This window comes from Apis cerana, linkage group LG4, assembly GCF_029169275.1.
Source record: "Apis cerana isolate GH-2021 linkage group LG4, AcerK_1.0, whole genome shotgun sequence".
NCBI lineage: Eukaryota > Metazoa > Arthropoda > Insecta > Hymenoptera > Apidae > Apis > Apis cerana.
Genome location: NC_083855.1, coordinates 9,886,092 through 9,901,639, shown reverse-complemented (window position 1 = coordinate 9,901,639; position 15,548 = coordinate 9,886,092). Strand labels below are relative to the sequence as shown.

Below are 15,548 nucleotides of genomic sequence, written 5' to 3'. Positions count from 1 at the left end.
TTTTGATTAATTTACATTCATATTTTAAAAAAATATTTCTGTAATATTATTCATTATATAGTAGTTTTATTCTAGTTCCTTTTTTACTTAATTATTTTAATTATTTTAAGTAAATAATGTAATTGATATATTGATAAAAATAAATTATATTTAACATTTTTTTTAATTTTTATTTAATAATATTATATTTTATTTAAAATAATTGTATTAAATTTATTTCAATTAATCAGATTTAATTTTTAAAATAAAGGTTGGTAATAGAATATTTGTTTTGCGTTGAAAACTAGCCAAGAGGTTCAAGCGCATTAGAAAGTAGTGACCTTTCATGTCCTTAAAACCTCAGTTTCTGTTGAAGTGTGAACGTATAAGTTTGAGAATTTCAGTGTCTACTCTATTCGTTGACTTACTTCTCATTAAATTTGATTTTAATTTCAAGAATTTTGACAAGGTAATAGTTAAAGTAAATTATATAATATGATTAAAATAATATATAAAATCATGCTATTATTCTTTAATGATTATAATCTTATAAAAATTTTGTAGTTCTAAAAATTTTTCACTATCGTAACTATAGAAATTTCAACATTTTTTTGTTTAAACATTTCATTTGAATTTCATTTGAATTTTAATTATATATATACATTATAATATGAAACGGTCTTATTTATGAATGCATAAAAAATATAAGAAATATATATAAAACGAGTATCGTTTTGACCTTGAAGTAATATGCGTGTTTAAATTGTTTTCTAAAAATTAAATAAGATATTTAACAATGATTTTAAATCTTTCCCATCTTCTTTAATACTTATTTTATGTCGTTATATCTTGTTTTATATTTATTTTAAATATAATTTAAAATAATATTGAGCAATTTGAGTATAATAACTTTTTTTATCATATTTATTTATATTTATTATATATTTATTATACAATTTTTATAAAAATTTATATATATATAATTTTCTTCATGAGTATATATATTTTTTTAATATGAAATTTTGAATTTCATATATTTCTTCAATACAAATATAAAATATTATATTTGTACATAAAATAATTTTGGAATACATTTGGAATGATTTTATTTCACGATTCTGCATTTTAATACATATTCATAAAATTTTTATAATTCATATTTAAGACATCATGAAATTCACTATTGTTTCTTTATATATATCTATTATTTCTCAAATATTTATACATTATGATTACAAAAACAAAATTAAACTATAATTTTATTTTTTATAAATTGATATATGCTATATATATATATATATATATATATATACATATATTGAAAAATATTTCATATCATTACAATATAAAAATTCATATATGAGTTATACAATAAATTTTTGATTTTATGTAATATTAATTAAAATTATTTTTATTTTTATAAATTAATAAAAGTATAATAAATAGAATAATATAAATAATAATTAATATATATATATATTTTATTATTTTTATTATTTTTATTATTACTCTTTTATTTATTACATCTGAAATATAATAATACATTGGATTATATGTAAGAAATATAAAAAATGATCATTCAAGTATATATTTCATTTTTAAGAATAATAATAATAATGTAATAATATAAATATTAATTATAGAGATAAAAAATTGAAATTTTATTTTCCTTAAAAAATTATATATATATTATAATTATATTTCATTATAAATTTATAATATTGTTCATTTTTAATTCATTAATTTTTGTATTTAAAAAAGAATGATATTAAGAAATGTAAAATGATCTAATTAAATTTTCTTGTACAAGTTTAATTTAAAAAAAAAGTACAATAAAAAATATATCGATATGTTTTAAAAATCATTTTTTTAATAAAAAAAATTCACTAATATAATAAAATTATGTAACATTAATTTATTTTTTGAACTGTTAATACTTTGTTCCTATATACATTACATATATCAAAATAATATTAAATATGATATATTATTAAAATTCTAGATTATAACTAATATTACAGTAATGCTCTATAACCTCTCGATAAATATTATCATACGATATATTTTAAAATTCTTTCTATTCGAAAAAGAAAAAATAATACATAAAATATATAATGATATCTAATAAATCATAATATTATACGATGTTTTACGTTATGATTATGATATATGATTGTATAATAGTTCGTATCATTAATCATTTCAGTTAAACTCGGAATTTGTTAAAGAAATGGTATTATCTTTGTAAAATTATTCTGCCATATGTACAATATGATTTGTAACATGTATGTACAACGTGATGATTTTATCATTTCACTCATATTAATCCTATTATTTTAAATTAAATCTAATTTCATTGATAAGAATTGACCAGATATACCTTTCTTAAGAATTACTTCAAAGTTTTTATATATAATATAACAATTAACTACTTTTTAATATTCTATAAAATTATTCTTTAAAATTATATTTCTTGTTGAATTATTTAATATTTAACAAAATTATAAGTTTCGTTGATGTTTTATCATTTATAGGAATTTATAAAAAATTTATTTAACATGATCCTTGAACAATACGGATTCATGGTTTTAATTATATTCAGATTATTCTACAACAATTATTCAAATTGAATTCTTGCTCAAGTTATAATTCGTATAAAAACATATGAAGGCGATAGTTTTCATTTTGTTACTATCTTCATAATTTATATATTTTTATTTTGTGGAAAATAAAATTTAATAAAATATTTAAATTTGACAATGATAGATGACATATAATATCTCATAATTTAAAATATTTCATTTAAATTCAATTAAAGTTTAAATATCACCAGACGATGGCGGTAATCAGTGCAGATTTATAATACATATACATTTTGTAAATTTTTTACATGAATTTTGGATATATGTACATTTTATACCTTTTTATACGCTGATTTTTCAGGTTAATAATGTTTTACTCTTACTTATATTACTTTATTACTTTATTACTAATTTATTACTTGATTATAAATTAATTTTTATTTGATTTAAAATTACAATATTAATAAAATATAAATTATATTATTTCATTAATATATTACTTATTTTATTATTCACATTAATTTATTATTTAATTATAAATTAATTTTTATTTGATATTTAAAATTATGATACTGATAAAATATAAACAAATTATGTAATAATGATAAAATAATTTATATTATATTCGATTATATTTTTATCTTTATTTCTTATTATTATTTATATTTATATTTATATTTATATTTATCATATGAATCATATATATATTGTATTTTAAATAATCTATATAAAAATTAATATCGAATATTGTATTAAAATTTCATAAAACCTATAATATTCTATTTTTATAAATATGTTTTATTATTTTTATATTAACAAAATTCGATAAAATAAAAAATTCTGCTATATATAAGATATATTTGTGTATAATATCTAATATGTAATTTCTTTAAACAAATTAATTAGAATGCCAGCATTTGAAATTTGTGCACGCCACTGCCATCGTCTACTACGTCCATTGAATATTTTCAATATTATCATGAATTTTCGATCGTCGCGATATTCCTATCACTTGCCCGATAAACAGTTTACATCTTTTATATCGAAGAATGCAGTCAATCATAGTTGCGGTATCATCAATGCCGTACTACAACTAATTCCAGTCTCTTTATTTGTGCAGCCTGCCAAAATGGTATGGGTTACCGTCTATGATAAGGTATTTTAAAAGACAAGTTATTTTGCAATAGTTTTGCTGTGTGTTGCTGCAATTTTTTTTTCTTAATTTTTCATTTTTTATTGCACGTGCATCATTGTTTGATTACATTAGATCGTTGTACAAAATAAAGCCGGATAGATGATATTATGAAAAAATCGAAGAAACTTATATATTTCTGGTTCAAGAATTACAATATAAAATAAAGCATGTAAAATGTAGTAGATAAGCATGTTATATTTAAATTTCAAGTTTTGTTTCAATATTTCATTCATCTTTTAAATGTAAAGTATTTAAAAAATTATTTTATTAATGATTCGTTTTGTAAATATTAATTTGTAGATATGGTTTGTAGATACTGATAATATAAATTACAGTTATTATTATTATTTAATTATGTTATTCATATTATGTCGATTGATTAATGTATTCTTACTAATATTGTTTTGCATTTGTTTATGAAATTATATTATTAAAATAACAAATAACCCGAAATAGCACAACATAAATCATTATTTATCAAAATGGATGTATAATAATTATATAATCATAGACAAATTCTTCTTAATATCTTTAATTGAATTGAAAAAATAAAAACAATATAAATTAACAAACATAAATTTGCAAAATTTAATAATTGCTATTAAATTTTCTAATTTACAATATTAAGAACCAATTATTAATTTACAGTATAAGTAATATATATTATTTCTTTTTAAATTCTATATTATTATATCAATCATAATATTTTATCAGAATTATAATAATTCGGATTATTAAATTATCAGTTCATATTTATATAATGTGATATAAGAAGAATTTGAAAAAAACGATTACGTTTAGCGCTTGAACTATTGATCTCTTTTTTATAATCTTCCACACAGTTATAGATTCTTCCGGAATAAGTATGTATTTAGTTATTAATAAATAAATATGTATTAAAGTTATATTTTCAAAAGTAACTAATGATCTTTATATTCGATTCATGAAAAACTATATTTTAATTTTTTTTATATAATTTCATATTAAATTTATTGTTTGATATGAATTATAGATTATTGGAAATTTTTTGTTGTACAATTTTTTATTTATTTCCTTAAAGCAGATAATCAATTTATTAATTTATTTTGTGATATATTTAAAATTAAAAATTTATGAATTTAGATGCATGTAAATTTATTTCATTTTTTATTCTTATATTGATGCATATCTAAATAGAATATAGATTATAATAATTAGTATAATAAAGATATATATAGAACTAGAATTAGTCTATCCAATCTAGAATATTTTGTAAAATATTCTAGATTTTGTTATTTTTTTTATTTGCTTCATTATTCTAACCAGCTTTTCATATTAATAAAAATATCGAAAAATATTTTTCGATATTAAACAATTTTTTTTCACAATTTCATGTATTTTTGCAACTCTACTAAAAATAAATTTACCTGTACAGAATATCATTTGAACATTCAATTTTAACTAATTGTTAAATGTTAATTAATTGTATGTAAAATGTTAAAGTCATCCTGTATATTAAATTTTATTTGTCATTTGTCATTTAAGAAATAATATTACGCTTTTTAAATTATTTTGCATATGATTTTTATATAAATATTATATAAAATGATATTTTTTGAAACGTCCAATGTGTTTCATTTGTTTTTAACAATTGTAAAGTAACTTCTATGTGTAAAATATAATTTCATCATCATACATTTTATTTCTAGATGGTTTCCGGAAAAACGATCTCTCAAGCATTATATGCTCAAACGCAATTAGATCATGTGTGTGCCCTAGACATCGATGCTCCTATAGGGGCTGTCCGTCTTTCAGGAATTATTTGTACAATTGGACCAGCTTCAAGATCTATTGAGATGCTCGAAAAAATGATCGATACGGGTATGAACATTGCTAGATTAAATTTCTCGCACGGAACTCATGAATATCATGCTGAGACTATTGCCAATGTGCGACAAGCACAGAAAAATGTTTCCTCCAAGGCTGGTTTAAGCATTCCTGTAGGAATTGCTCTTGATACTAAAGGTCCTGAAATCCGTACTGGACTTTTGGAAGGTGTATGTAATTTATTCTATTTTTAACTTTTTATTGTTTATATATATATATATTTTTTAAATTTATTGAGAAGTTTTTAAAGACTTTTTTTATTCATTTTATATAAATATATTATATAATTAATATGCAATACTTATTATTTTATTTTTTTTTTTTTAGGGTGGAGCTGCTGAAGTCGAATTAAAAAAAGATCAACTTTTTAAATTGTCTACTGATAAAGCATATGCAGAAAAAGGCACTTCAAGTATTGTTTATGTAGATTATGAGAACATTACTAAAGTGTTGAAGCCTAATAGTCGCGTTTTTGTCGATGATGGTTTAATTTCCCTTAAAGTTACTGCTATCCGTATGTATTAGCCTTTATATTCTTTTCATTTAAAAATAAAAAAATATATTTATTAAATTTTATTGCGTTATTAAAATTTGAATTGATTAAATATTAATTAAATATTATTTATAAAAAGTTTTACTTAACAATTAATCTTTCCTATGTTTTATGTGTTTCAGATCCTGAATTAGTTGTAACCGTTGTTGAAAATGGTGGAATGTTGGGTTCTCGTAAAGGTGTTAATCTACCAGGCACTCCTGTAGATTTACCTGCTGTTTCTGAAAAAGATAAATCTGATTTAATATTTGGTGTTGAACATGAAGTTGATATGATTTTTGCCTCGTTTATACGAGATGCTCACGCTTTGACAGAAATTCGAACAATTCTTGGTGAAAAAGGAAAAAATATTAAAGTAATATCTAAAATTGAAAATCATCAGGGTGTGGTAAATATTGATGAAATTATTGATGCTTCTGATGGTATTATGGTAGCACGTGGTGATCTTGGTATTGAAATACCACCAGAGAAAGTATTCTTAGCTCAAAAATCTGCTATTAGCAAATGTAATAAAGTTGGAAAACCAATAATTTGTGCTACGCAAATGCTTGAATCTATGGTAAAAAAACCACGTGCAACCAGAGCTGAATCATCTGATGTTGCTAATGCTATTCTTGATGGTGCAGATTGTGTTATGTTATCAGGTATATAAATTAATTAATTACTATATTATTAATTAATAGTAAAAAAATATGTAAACAGTAACAATGAATGAAAAATATGAATTTTTTTATATATTAATGTTTATATGTGAATATAATAATCATTATTTACTTTAACATATTAAGGAGAAACTGCCAAAGGAGATTATCCATTGGAATGTGTACTCACAATGGCTAATATTTGTAAAGAAGCAGAGTCTGCAATCTGGCAAACACAACTATTTCATGAGCTTTCAATGAAAGCAATACCTCCAATTGATGCTACACATGCCGTTGCAATCGCTGTTGTAGAAGCATCTGTGAAATGTTTAGCTAGTGCGATTATAGTAATTACAACGACTGGTCATTCCGCGTATTTAATTTCTAAATACAGACCACGTTGCCCAATTATTACAGTTACTAGACATCCACAGACTGCACGACAATCACATCTTTATCGTGGGATTTTGCCACTTCATTTTGAAGGTAATAAAAATTATTAAAATTATATTATATATAACAAAATAATTATAATTTAAAAAAATTAAATTAAAATTTAAATATTTAAATATTTTAATTAAATAGATATAATTATATTTTTTATTTCAAATAAATATTTAATAAATAGTATATATATTATTATGCATATAATAATAATGCATAATATATAAAGAAATTATAATTTACTTTTATATATATACTTTTTTTTATATATAGAACCACGATTAGCTGATTGGGTAAAAGATGTTGATGTACGTGTTCAATTTGGTATGAAATTTGGCAAAAATCAAGGTTTCATTAAACCTGGAGATGCAGTTATAGTAGTCACTGGATGGAGAAAAGGCGCTGGATTTACGAACTCACTTCGTATTGTGTATGTAGATATTGAAATTCCTGAAGAACACACAGAGGCTTCTGTACGAGCTAGCGATACAGATAGCTATGAATATATGAATGTATAATATATAATATATTATATATTATAACTCCTGCATGTTGTTGTTGCTGCATTAACATTGTTTGCTGACTTGCTATCTTTTGCTTTGTAAAATTTATTGTGTTAGTGAATAATATAAAAGTTAGTGAAATGGTAGGAAATAATTTATGTTTAATCGCAATTAACTTTTATATATTTGATTTTGTTAGTAAGTTTTTGTGTTGTTTGTGCTTTTTTTGTTATTGCACATTTATTTTTTATAAAAATAAAATTCTTCTCACAAAATATGGTCATTTATTTTTAATTAGTATAAAAATATTTTATTTTCTTAATAAAATAGAAAAATTCTTGATTTTCAATATATTATAAAAATTTTATAATAAAATAGAAAAATTATTGAGATATATTTGATAAAAAAATTAAATTATTAAACTTTTACTAGAAATATTTTTATAATACTAATATTTTTACAATACTAATAATGTATTTAAATATTGTATTAATATTTAAATTGATATTTTGAAAAAAAAATTATATAATTAATAATTTGATCTAAGTAGTTCTATTTTATTATATTGAAATTTTAAAATGTTTTAAATTATTTTATAAACAATTAATTAAATTCTCAATAATTTGATTAACAAGAAATTTTTTAGTAAGAAATTCTATAGAATTATATGATCATATAAAAATATTTTCAGAGAAAATATTTAATTTTTTTCTTCTTTCCATTTTTGAGTGTAAAAATAATCCTTTAAATTTGTTGCATATATAATGTAAGTATTATTACTGTTGGGAATACTAATAATGTATTTTTAAATATTTTGTTTTGTTTTGTTTTTTTAATAATTTTTGTAATAAAAAGAATAATTTTGTAATATGTATTTTTTTTTTTTAGGACGGTCGAATAAATATACACTGGATTATAAAGGATTCAAAATATTTGATAAATTTAGATTTTGGAAATTCAATATATAATTAATATTGTATAACAGTGTATGATATACATAGTAAAATCATTGAAAGCGTAACAATTTAAAAATATATCAGTAGCTACAGTATTATTGCCACTATAATAACAAGTACCTCGATAAATACAGCATACCAAAATATACATATGTATGTACATACATATGTATAAATGTATATTCATACATATATAAATATATATTGTTGTATATACATATACATGTATATATACACACATATACAATATCATTGTTAAATGATAAAATAAAATAATTATTTAAAATAGTAAATTATTGAAATTTTTTAATTATTTATTATCTCCCCTGATTTAATTTCTGTATAAAAATATAGATAAAATTTATTTTACTTTAATGTTTCTTTATTATTTTTTTAATTTATTAAAAAATAGAATTATATTATTACTATATCAATATGATAAAAATAAAATATATATTGTTACAATGATTTGTTGTATTTTTTAAATATTTATTGATATTATTTTGCAAAATATTCAAACTTGAATTATGAAAATCGAAAAATTATTAATTTAGATAATAATTGTACATTAATATTATATTATTATAACTGAATATTATATCATTTTATTTGATATTAATTATGGAATTTGACATATCTGTTATATTTATTTTTTATGATTTCAATTTTTTGAGTTATTACTTTCAAAAAGTATAGAAAATTATATAAAAATATATAAATTTTTTAAATCTATAATTTATGTATATAAAAAATACATGAAAATACATTAATATATAAAAAAATTAATTTTTTTTCAATTTATTTTCAATTTCAATTTATTATTATAACAGAATGTAATATCAATCATAGAATGGAAATGTGGATAAATGCGATATTAACTATAATCATTAATTATTTTTGGATAGTGAATATTCTTAAGAAAATATCTTTGATATTCGAGAGATGGCGCTGAATGTCAATTTTTATTCTTTTGCTATTTGATTTTCTTATCTACGTATTTTTAATTTCATTTGTGATATTCAGAAGATGGCGCTGATACACGAATTTTTAGCCTATCTTTGTCTTCCCACTATTTCCTTTCTTTATCTACTTGTTCTTGCCGCGTGACCATAACGAAGTATAAATTAGTCAATAAAATATCTAAATTTTAATGAACTTCGGATTTCATGTCATAATCAAAATATTATAAAAATTTTGAAAGTAATTTTTGTAATAAAAAATTTATTCATTTAAATTATAAAGGAAAACAATTGTTTTGAGTTTCATATATTTGACATTTTTGAGTAGTCCATGTCTTTCCCATGAGGTGTTTAGTGCAAAACTAGAACATTGAATATCTTGATCTTTCTTATTGTTTAAATTTATTATATATTTACTGAATAAGCACTTTTTATTAAATCAACATGCCGAAAAATAAAGGTTTGTAATTAATTATATTTTTTTGTATTTTCTTTTGTTTGCAAATTTTATAGATTTATATGTAGACAATCGTAAAATTTCTGTGCAATGTGGTTAGTTTGTTTTAACCTATTAGTGTCAAATTTTTCTTTGATATTGTTAAATATATCTTAATAAAAAATTGAACATTTTTTTTATTTACAAAGAAAATTAGAATATTAATCTTCAAATTTATTTTTCTTTAGGAAAAGGAGGTAAAAATAGGAGAAGGGGAAAAAACGAAAATGAAACTGAAAAAAGAGAATTAGTTTTTAAGGAAGATGGACAAGGTAAAATTTTAATAGAATACTTATATGATGTTTTATATTTTGACATTTAAATCTTTTAATTCTTATTATTTATTAAATATTATTCATGATTAATATTAATAGCACTTTAAATAGATAAAATAATATTTCATGAATTTAAAAAAGTTTTAATATATATAATATAAACATATCTTTTATTTTATATTTTATATTTTATAGAATATGCACAAGTCACAAAAATGCTTGGTAATGGAAGGTTAGAAGCAATGTGCTTTGATGGTGTAAAAAGATTGTGTCACATTCGTGGAAAATTACGGAAAAAAGTATGGATTAATCAGGGAGATATAATATTAATTGGTTTGCGAGATTATCAGGATGCAAAAGCAGATGTTATATTAAAATATACATCAGATGAAGCTCGTAATTTGAAAACATATGGTGAATTCCCAGAAACTGGTGAGTAATCATGTTTTTATTGTTGAAATGAAAAATAAAAGTATATTAAAACTATTAAATATTTATAATTATTATATTTTTAAATATTTTTGAAAATTAAATTTTATTTTTATTTTTTATATTTTCAGTTCGCATTAATGATACTGTCACCTTTGTGGAAGATGGTTTTGATGAAGATATTGAATTTGGTGATGAAATTAGTGATGATGATGAAGATGATGTTGACAATGTAAGTATTTAAGATTTCAACATTTTGATTCATATTTTCAACAATAAGATTTATAAAATATTATTTAAAAAGAAATTTAATATGTTCTTATTTTTTTTATATTCTATAATTATAATATTTGTAAATAAAATAATATTTTTAACTTTATAGATCTGATGATCTTCAGTATAAATATACTTTAAAGATATGGTACAAGAGTGCATGAAGACATCTATTTGTTTTACAAGATATTATCATTTGTTGTGTAATTAAGATATTGAAATTTTTTGAAATAAGTAGTCAATTTTCTGTATCTATAAATAAATTTTCACTTGTCTGTGTAATATTGTGTTACAATTTAAAATTAGATCTTGAATTTTCAGGATCTGTAATTGTCATTAGATTTATGGTATTCACTATAAAGAGCCTGTCTTTTAATTTCATATGACTTCGAAATTTCATTTTGAATGGATATTTGATTATAATTGTTTTTTTAAAATTAATTTAAATTTAAAGATCTATATTAAAATTCAATATTAGAATAATTATATTATCTAGCTAAATTGAGTTAAATAATTATATTAATTATATTTATGTATAAAATCAATATATTTTTCTTTCTAGCAAATTTTTTTTATAATTTTTTCTTTAATAAGTGACAAATATATGTACTGTTATTACAATTTTGAACAGGGAAAATAGTGAGCACCATATATCATTACAATTCTATATATGTCAAAGCATTTCATTGACTTCATCTGTTATATAGATACATAACTTCTGAAGAAGATTGTTTATGTAATTATGTTTAAAAATACTTGGATGTAATTTTAAGATCGAAATCATTGTGAATGATAAAAGCAATATATAACTATTAATATTAATACAAAATTTTACTGAAAAATATTTGTTAAAAACAAAACAGTAAATCTTAACAGATGAATTGCTTTCTAAGAGTTATATTTATTTTAAAAAAATATTATTTGTTATGTATCAGATTACTTATAAATATTATTATTTCATTCTTCTATACTTTGTATTAAAAAAATTGTCAAAACATTCAAATCGTGTTAACTGCTGTATAAAATATTAATTCCATAAATATGTAAATGAAATTAATGTCAACTGTTAACAACGAATAAAAATATATAAAATAATAAATTTAATTTGTTCATTTGAATATATAAAAATATATCATCACCTTTTATCTGTTAGATAACTCAGATCAATATCAAATAGTCTATTATTATAATATTTTATATACCTTATACATGTATATTTAATTTTTAAGTAATTTTATAAAATATATAAATACTTATATAAAATTATGTTTAAGTTAAAATATACAATTGAACTAAAAATATATTTAAAAACTTAAAAATATGATAAATTGTAAAACTTTATATAATCAATGTAATTTATATAAATTATATAAAAATTATATAATCAATGTAATTTATACATTTTCAAAAATTAGAATGTAATAATCAGAATTGGGTGTATTTTCATATTTTTGATTTATATTTTTGTAAATACATCAAGGATTGTGTTGCAACAGTTTATTTATTACATTGTCGTTGAACTCTATCACACAATAGTATATGATAAAATCATACCTTTTTTTCCATTTCTGTTACTTTTTAATATCATACGCCATACAATGGCTTTATAGTTTTAATATAACATCATAATATGCAGAAGATCAAGCGCAAAAAAATTAGAATAGCTATAGAGCTTGTACTTACATATTATTCACAAAACCAAAATCATGAAGTGTATAAAATTACGTTTAGAGCTAGAAGCGCACTGATGCGATACTGAATGTTAAATACATTTTTGATTTAAACGTATGTATATGAAACATCATCAAATTTCTTTCTTTACATATTTTATTTAATAAGTAATAATTTTTTTTTTTGCGAAATCGTAGTAACAGAACAATTATGAAATATTAAAGCGAGTCTATTATAAACTTTAGTCACGGTGCCAACGTTTATTTCATAAATGTAAGTCAAATTCTATGATGATCCTTATATATTACGTTAGAAGAGTTAGCTACTACTATTTCAGAAACTATTATTAGTAAAAGTTAGAATTAAATAAACGTATTAATATTTCAAACATTTAAAATATTTCATTCGTATTCAAGTTTTTGAGGATTGAAATAGATTTATCCTACCATATCATTGTTTTAAGAATATGGTAGATGTTAAGCTTAGGCAATAATACAAAATGTATATATATTTTTTATAGCGTAACATTACTGGCTTACAGAAAATATCAATGCAAAAAATTTATTTTTATGATTTTACAATTTATAAAGATTTATATTCATTATATAGACAAACAAACAAATATTCTATATAAAATAACAAAACAATACAAAAATTTTTCCAATTAAGAATTTGTTATTGGTTTATGCGCATCATATTTAATAATTATTATTAGAATTGTATATATTTACATAATATTTGTATTAATATAATTTAATTTTTTGAAGAAAATAAAAATAAAATATTTGTTTATGTATTTTTGTTATGTAATTTTTAAGAAATTATAAATAAAATTTGTATTTGTAATTTAAATATGTAAAAATATGTTTTTCAAATAAATAATATTAAATCTCCTATATTAAAAAATAGAAGAATAAGAATTAATTATATTTATATAAATTTGATTCATTTGTATTTTTATTAGACAAATTACGAATAAACAATAAATTAGCCAGTGAAGTTACGTGGTCGACGTTTAAAAGATGATTTGCATATTTAATATTTTTTATCAATGTACTCAATAGAGTGTAGATATTAGTAAAAAATTGTACTAGTATACTGCAGAAAAATGACAGTGAATAAAAAAAGTCTGTCAATAATAGTTTCGTCGTGTTACATCAATTTGCGGTCTCGTGTAAAAGGGAAAATTTGTTTTGTAATACAAATAATGTATTGTAACAGTCGGAATATTTAAATGCCAGTATCGCAACGTCCGTAATAAGTTACAATAAATGTTACGACAATACATAGGAGCATAATGTTTTATTTTGATGCGTGTGTGATTGTGCCTTTGGTCCTTAGGTCAGATAGGCTCTAGGCAAGTCTATTAAACATAGAATAACAGTCATTATAGATAATAATTTATAAACTTCAGATGCATAATTATATCTTCTCAATATATTATACATTAATAGAATATCTTATTTATTATATATGTATATTTATGTATATGTATATATATATTTTTTCCTTTTAAATACATACTATATACGATTCCTTTCTGTGCCTTTTAAAACTGTGTTATACATTGAAAGCTAACGCTGCTTAAATATTAAGATGTGTTTCGCGAGTCGTAAAAGTTTAAACAACACATTTCTTTTTTTCTATAATCATCATGCCATTTTTTACCTTTCCTTTTTCTCTTTTACAATAATTATAATAATTTACATGATTTCACGAAGGATAGATCGCCGATTAACATTCCTTCTTATTATGATTTATGCGTGTAACATTCGTCCAATGATTCTGCTATATAAATAAAATATTCATGTTTTAATCTTGCAATTATTACAATCGTATAATAGTACATTTATATAAGTTACGCTAAGAAATTATCATATATACAATTAAAAATTGTTAGGAAATATTCTTTTAAATAAGTTAAATTTACATTACGATTCATAAAAACATTCACATTTCTTGTCGCTACTCAAATCGGAAATAGACGATATTTTCTTAACAGGGTTTTCAATCTTATGTTTTGTCCGGGGATTTCCAATGATTCGAATAACAACAAGAAGTCATTTTTTTTTCTTTTTTTTTTAGAATTTGTATATGTGTGTGTGCAGTTCATCGTCAAAAAATGTGACTCAAGTGTTTGCTGACCTATCAAGCGCCGTATTGCATGAATAGATATACAATCATCCTAAAGCTAAAATGAACTGCCAAGTGGCGAGTTATGCGAAGTCACTGTAAGATCTATTTTTTTTTTTCGATACCATCGTCTCCACCTATCTTTTTTCATTTTTCAAAAAATGTTTACAAATATATATCGCCGTAATGTTGGTCGGACTTGCATCTCTCAGACGAATATTTTTTTTTTCCATTATTTTTTGTCCACATTTTATCGTAAGCGTTTTTACTCTTTCGTTAATTTTCTTCTTCTGTTTCTTTTCGCTTTGAACAACACGAGAAAGGCGTTGTACATGGACGGGTTGGCTTAGTGAAGACTAGCAAAATCGGCTAGTCGGACTAGCGACGATATACGTTATTTAATAGCAAGATTAAACGTAAATATAATATAAGGCAACTCAATAACCGAAAGGCAAGCAAATTCGAAGCGTAGGCCATGAGTATGATAATAAAGTATCGTGCACATATTTTTCATGTATTTTCACGAAGCACTGCGAGAATAATCCGTGATATTATCTGACATAGATGCGAGCAAGATCTATATCGAAAGATTC

The 15,548-nt window shown here is 21.1% G+C and overlaps 2 protein-coding genes across 6 annotated transcripts; both read left to right on the top strand.

Annotated features, from left to right (window-relative positions):
• The first annotated feature begins 256 nt into the window (after positions 1–256).
• Positions 257–9,012, top strand: LOC107996114 (pyruvate kinase). Of its 4 annotated transcripts, XM_017054016.3 has the most exons (8): positions 257–448; positions 3,682–3,717; positions 5,445–5,792; positions 5,950–6,136; positions 6,298–6,819; positions 6,964–7,302; positions 7,534–7,690; positions 8,652–9,012. In XM_017054016.3, the coding sequence occupies exons 1-8, from the start codon at positions 326–328 to the stop codon at positions 8,662–8,664; spliced, it is 1,725 nt and encodes a 574-aa protein (XP_016909505.1). In that variant the 5' UTR covers positions 257–325; the 3' UTR covers positions 8,665–9,012. The 4 variants fall into 4 exon arrangements, with proteins under 4 accessions (XP_016909505.1, XP_061929997.1, XP_061929998.1 ...); XM_062074013.1 differs by lacking the exon at positions 8,652–9,012 and having other exon boundaries at positions 268–448; positions 7,534–8,038; XM_017054017.3 differs by lacking the exon at positions 3,682–3,717 and having other exon boundaries at positions 290–448.
• A 724-nt stretch (positions 9,013–9,736) lies between these two features.
• LOC107996074 (eukaryotic translation initiation factor 1A, X-chromosomal) lies at positions 9,737–11,433 on the top strand. 2 transcript variants are annotated; one of them, XM_017053939.3, is made up of 5 exons: positions 9,737–10,138; positions 10,363–10,446; positions 10,645–10,881; positions 11,010–11,110; positions 11,261–11,433. In XM_017053939.3, exons 1-5 carry the CDS (start codon positions 10,123–10,125, stop codon positions 11,264–11,266), a joined length of 444 nt encoding a protein of 147 aa, XP_016909428.1. In that variant the 5' UTR covers positions 9,737–10,122; the 3' UTR covers positions 11,267–11,433. The 2 variants fall into 2 exon arrangements, with proteins under 2 accessions (XP_016909428.1, XP_061929996.1); XM_062074012.1 differs by having other exon boundaries at positions 9,739–10,138; positions 11,010–11,433.
• The last annotated feature ends 4,115 nt before the right edge of the window (positions 11,434–15,548 follow it).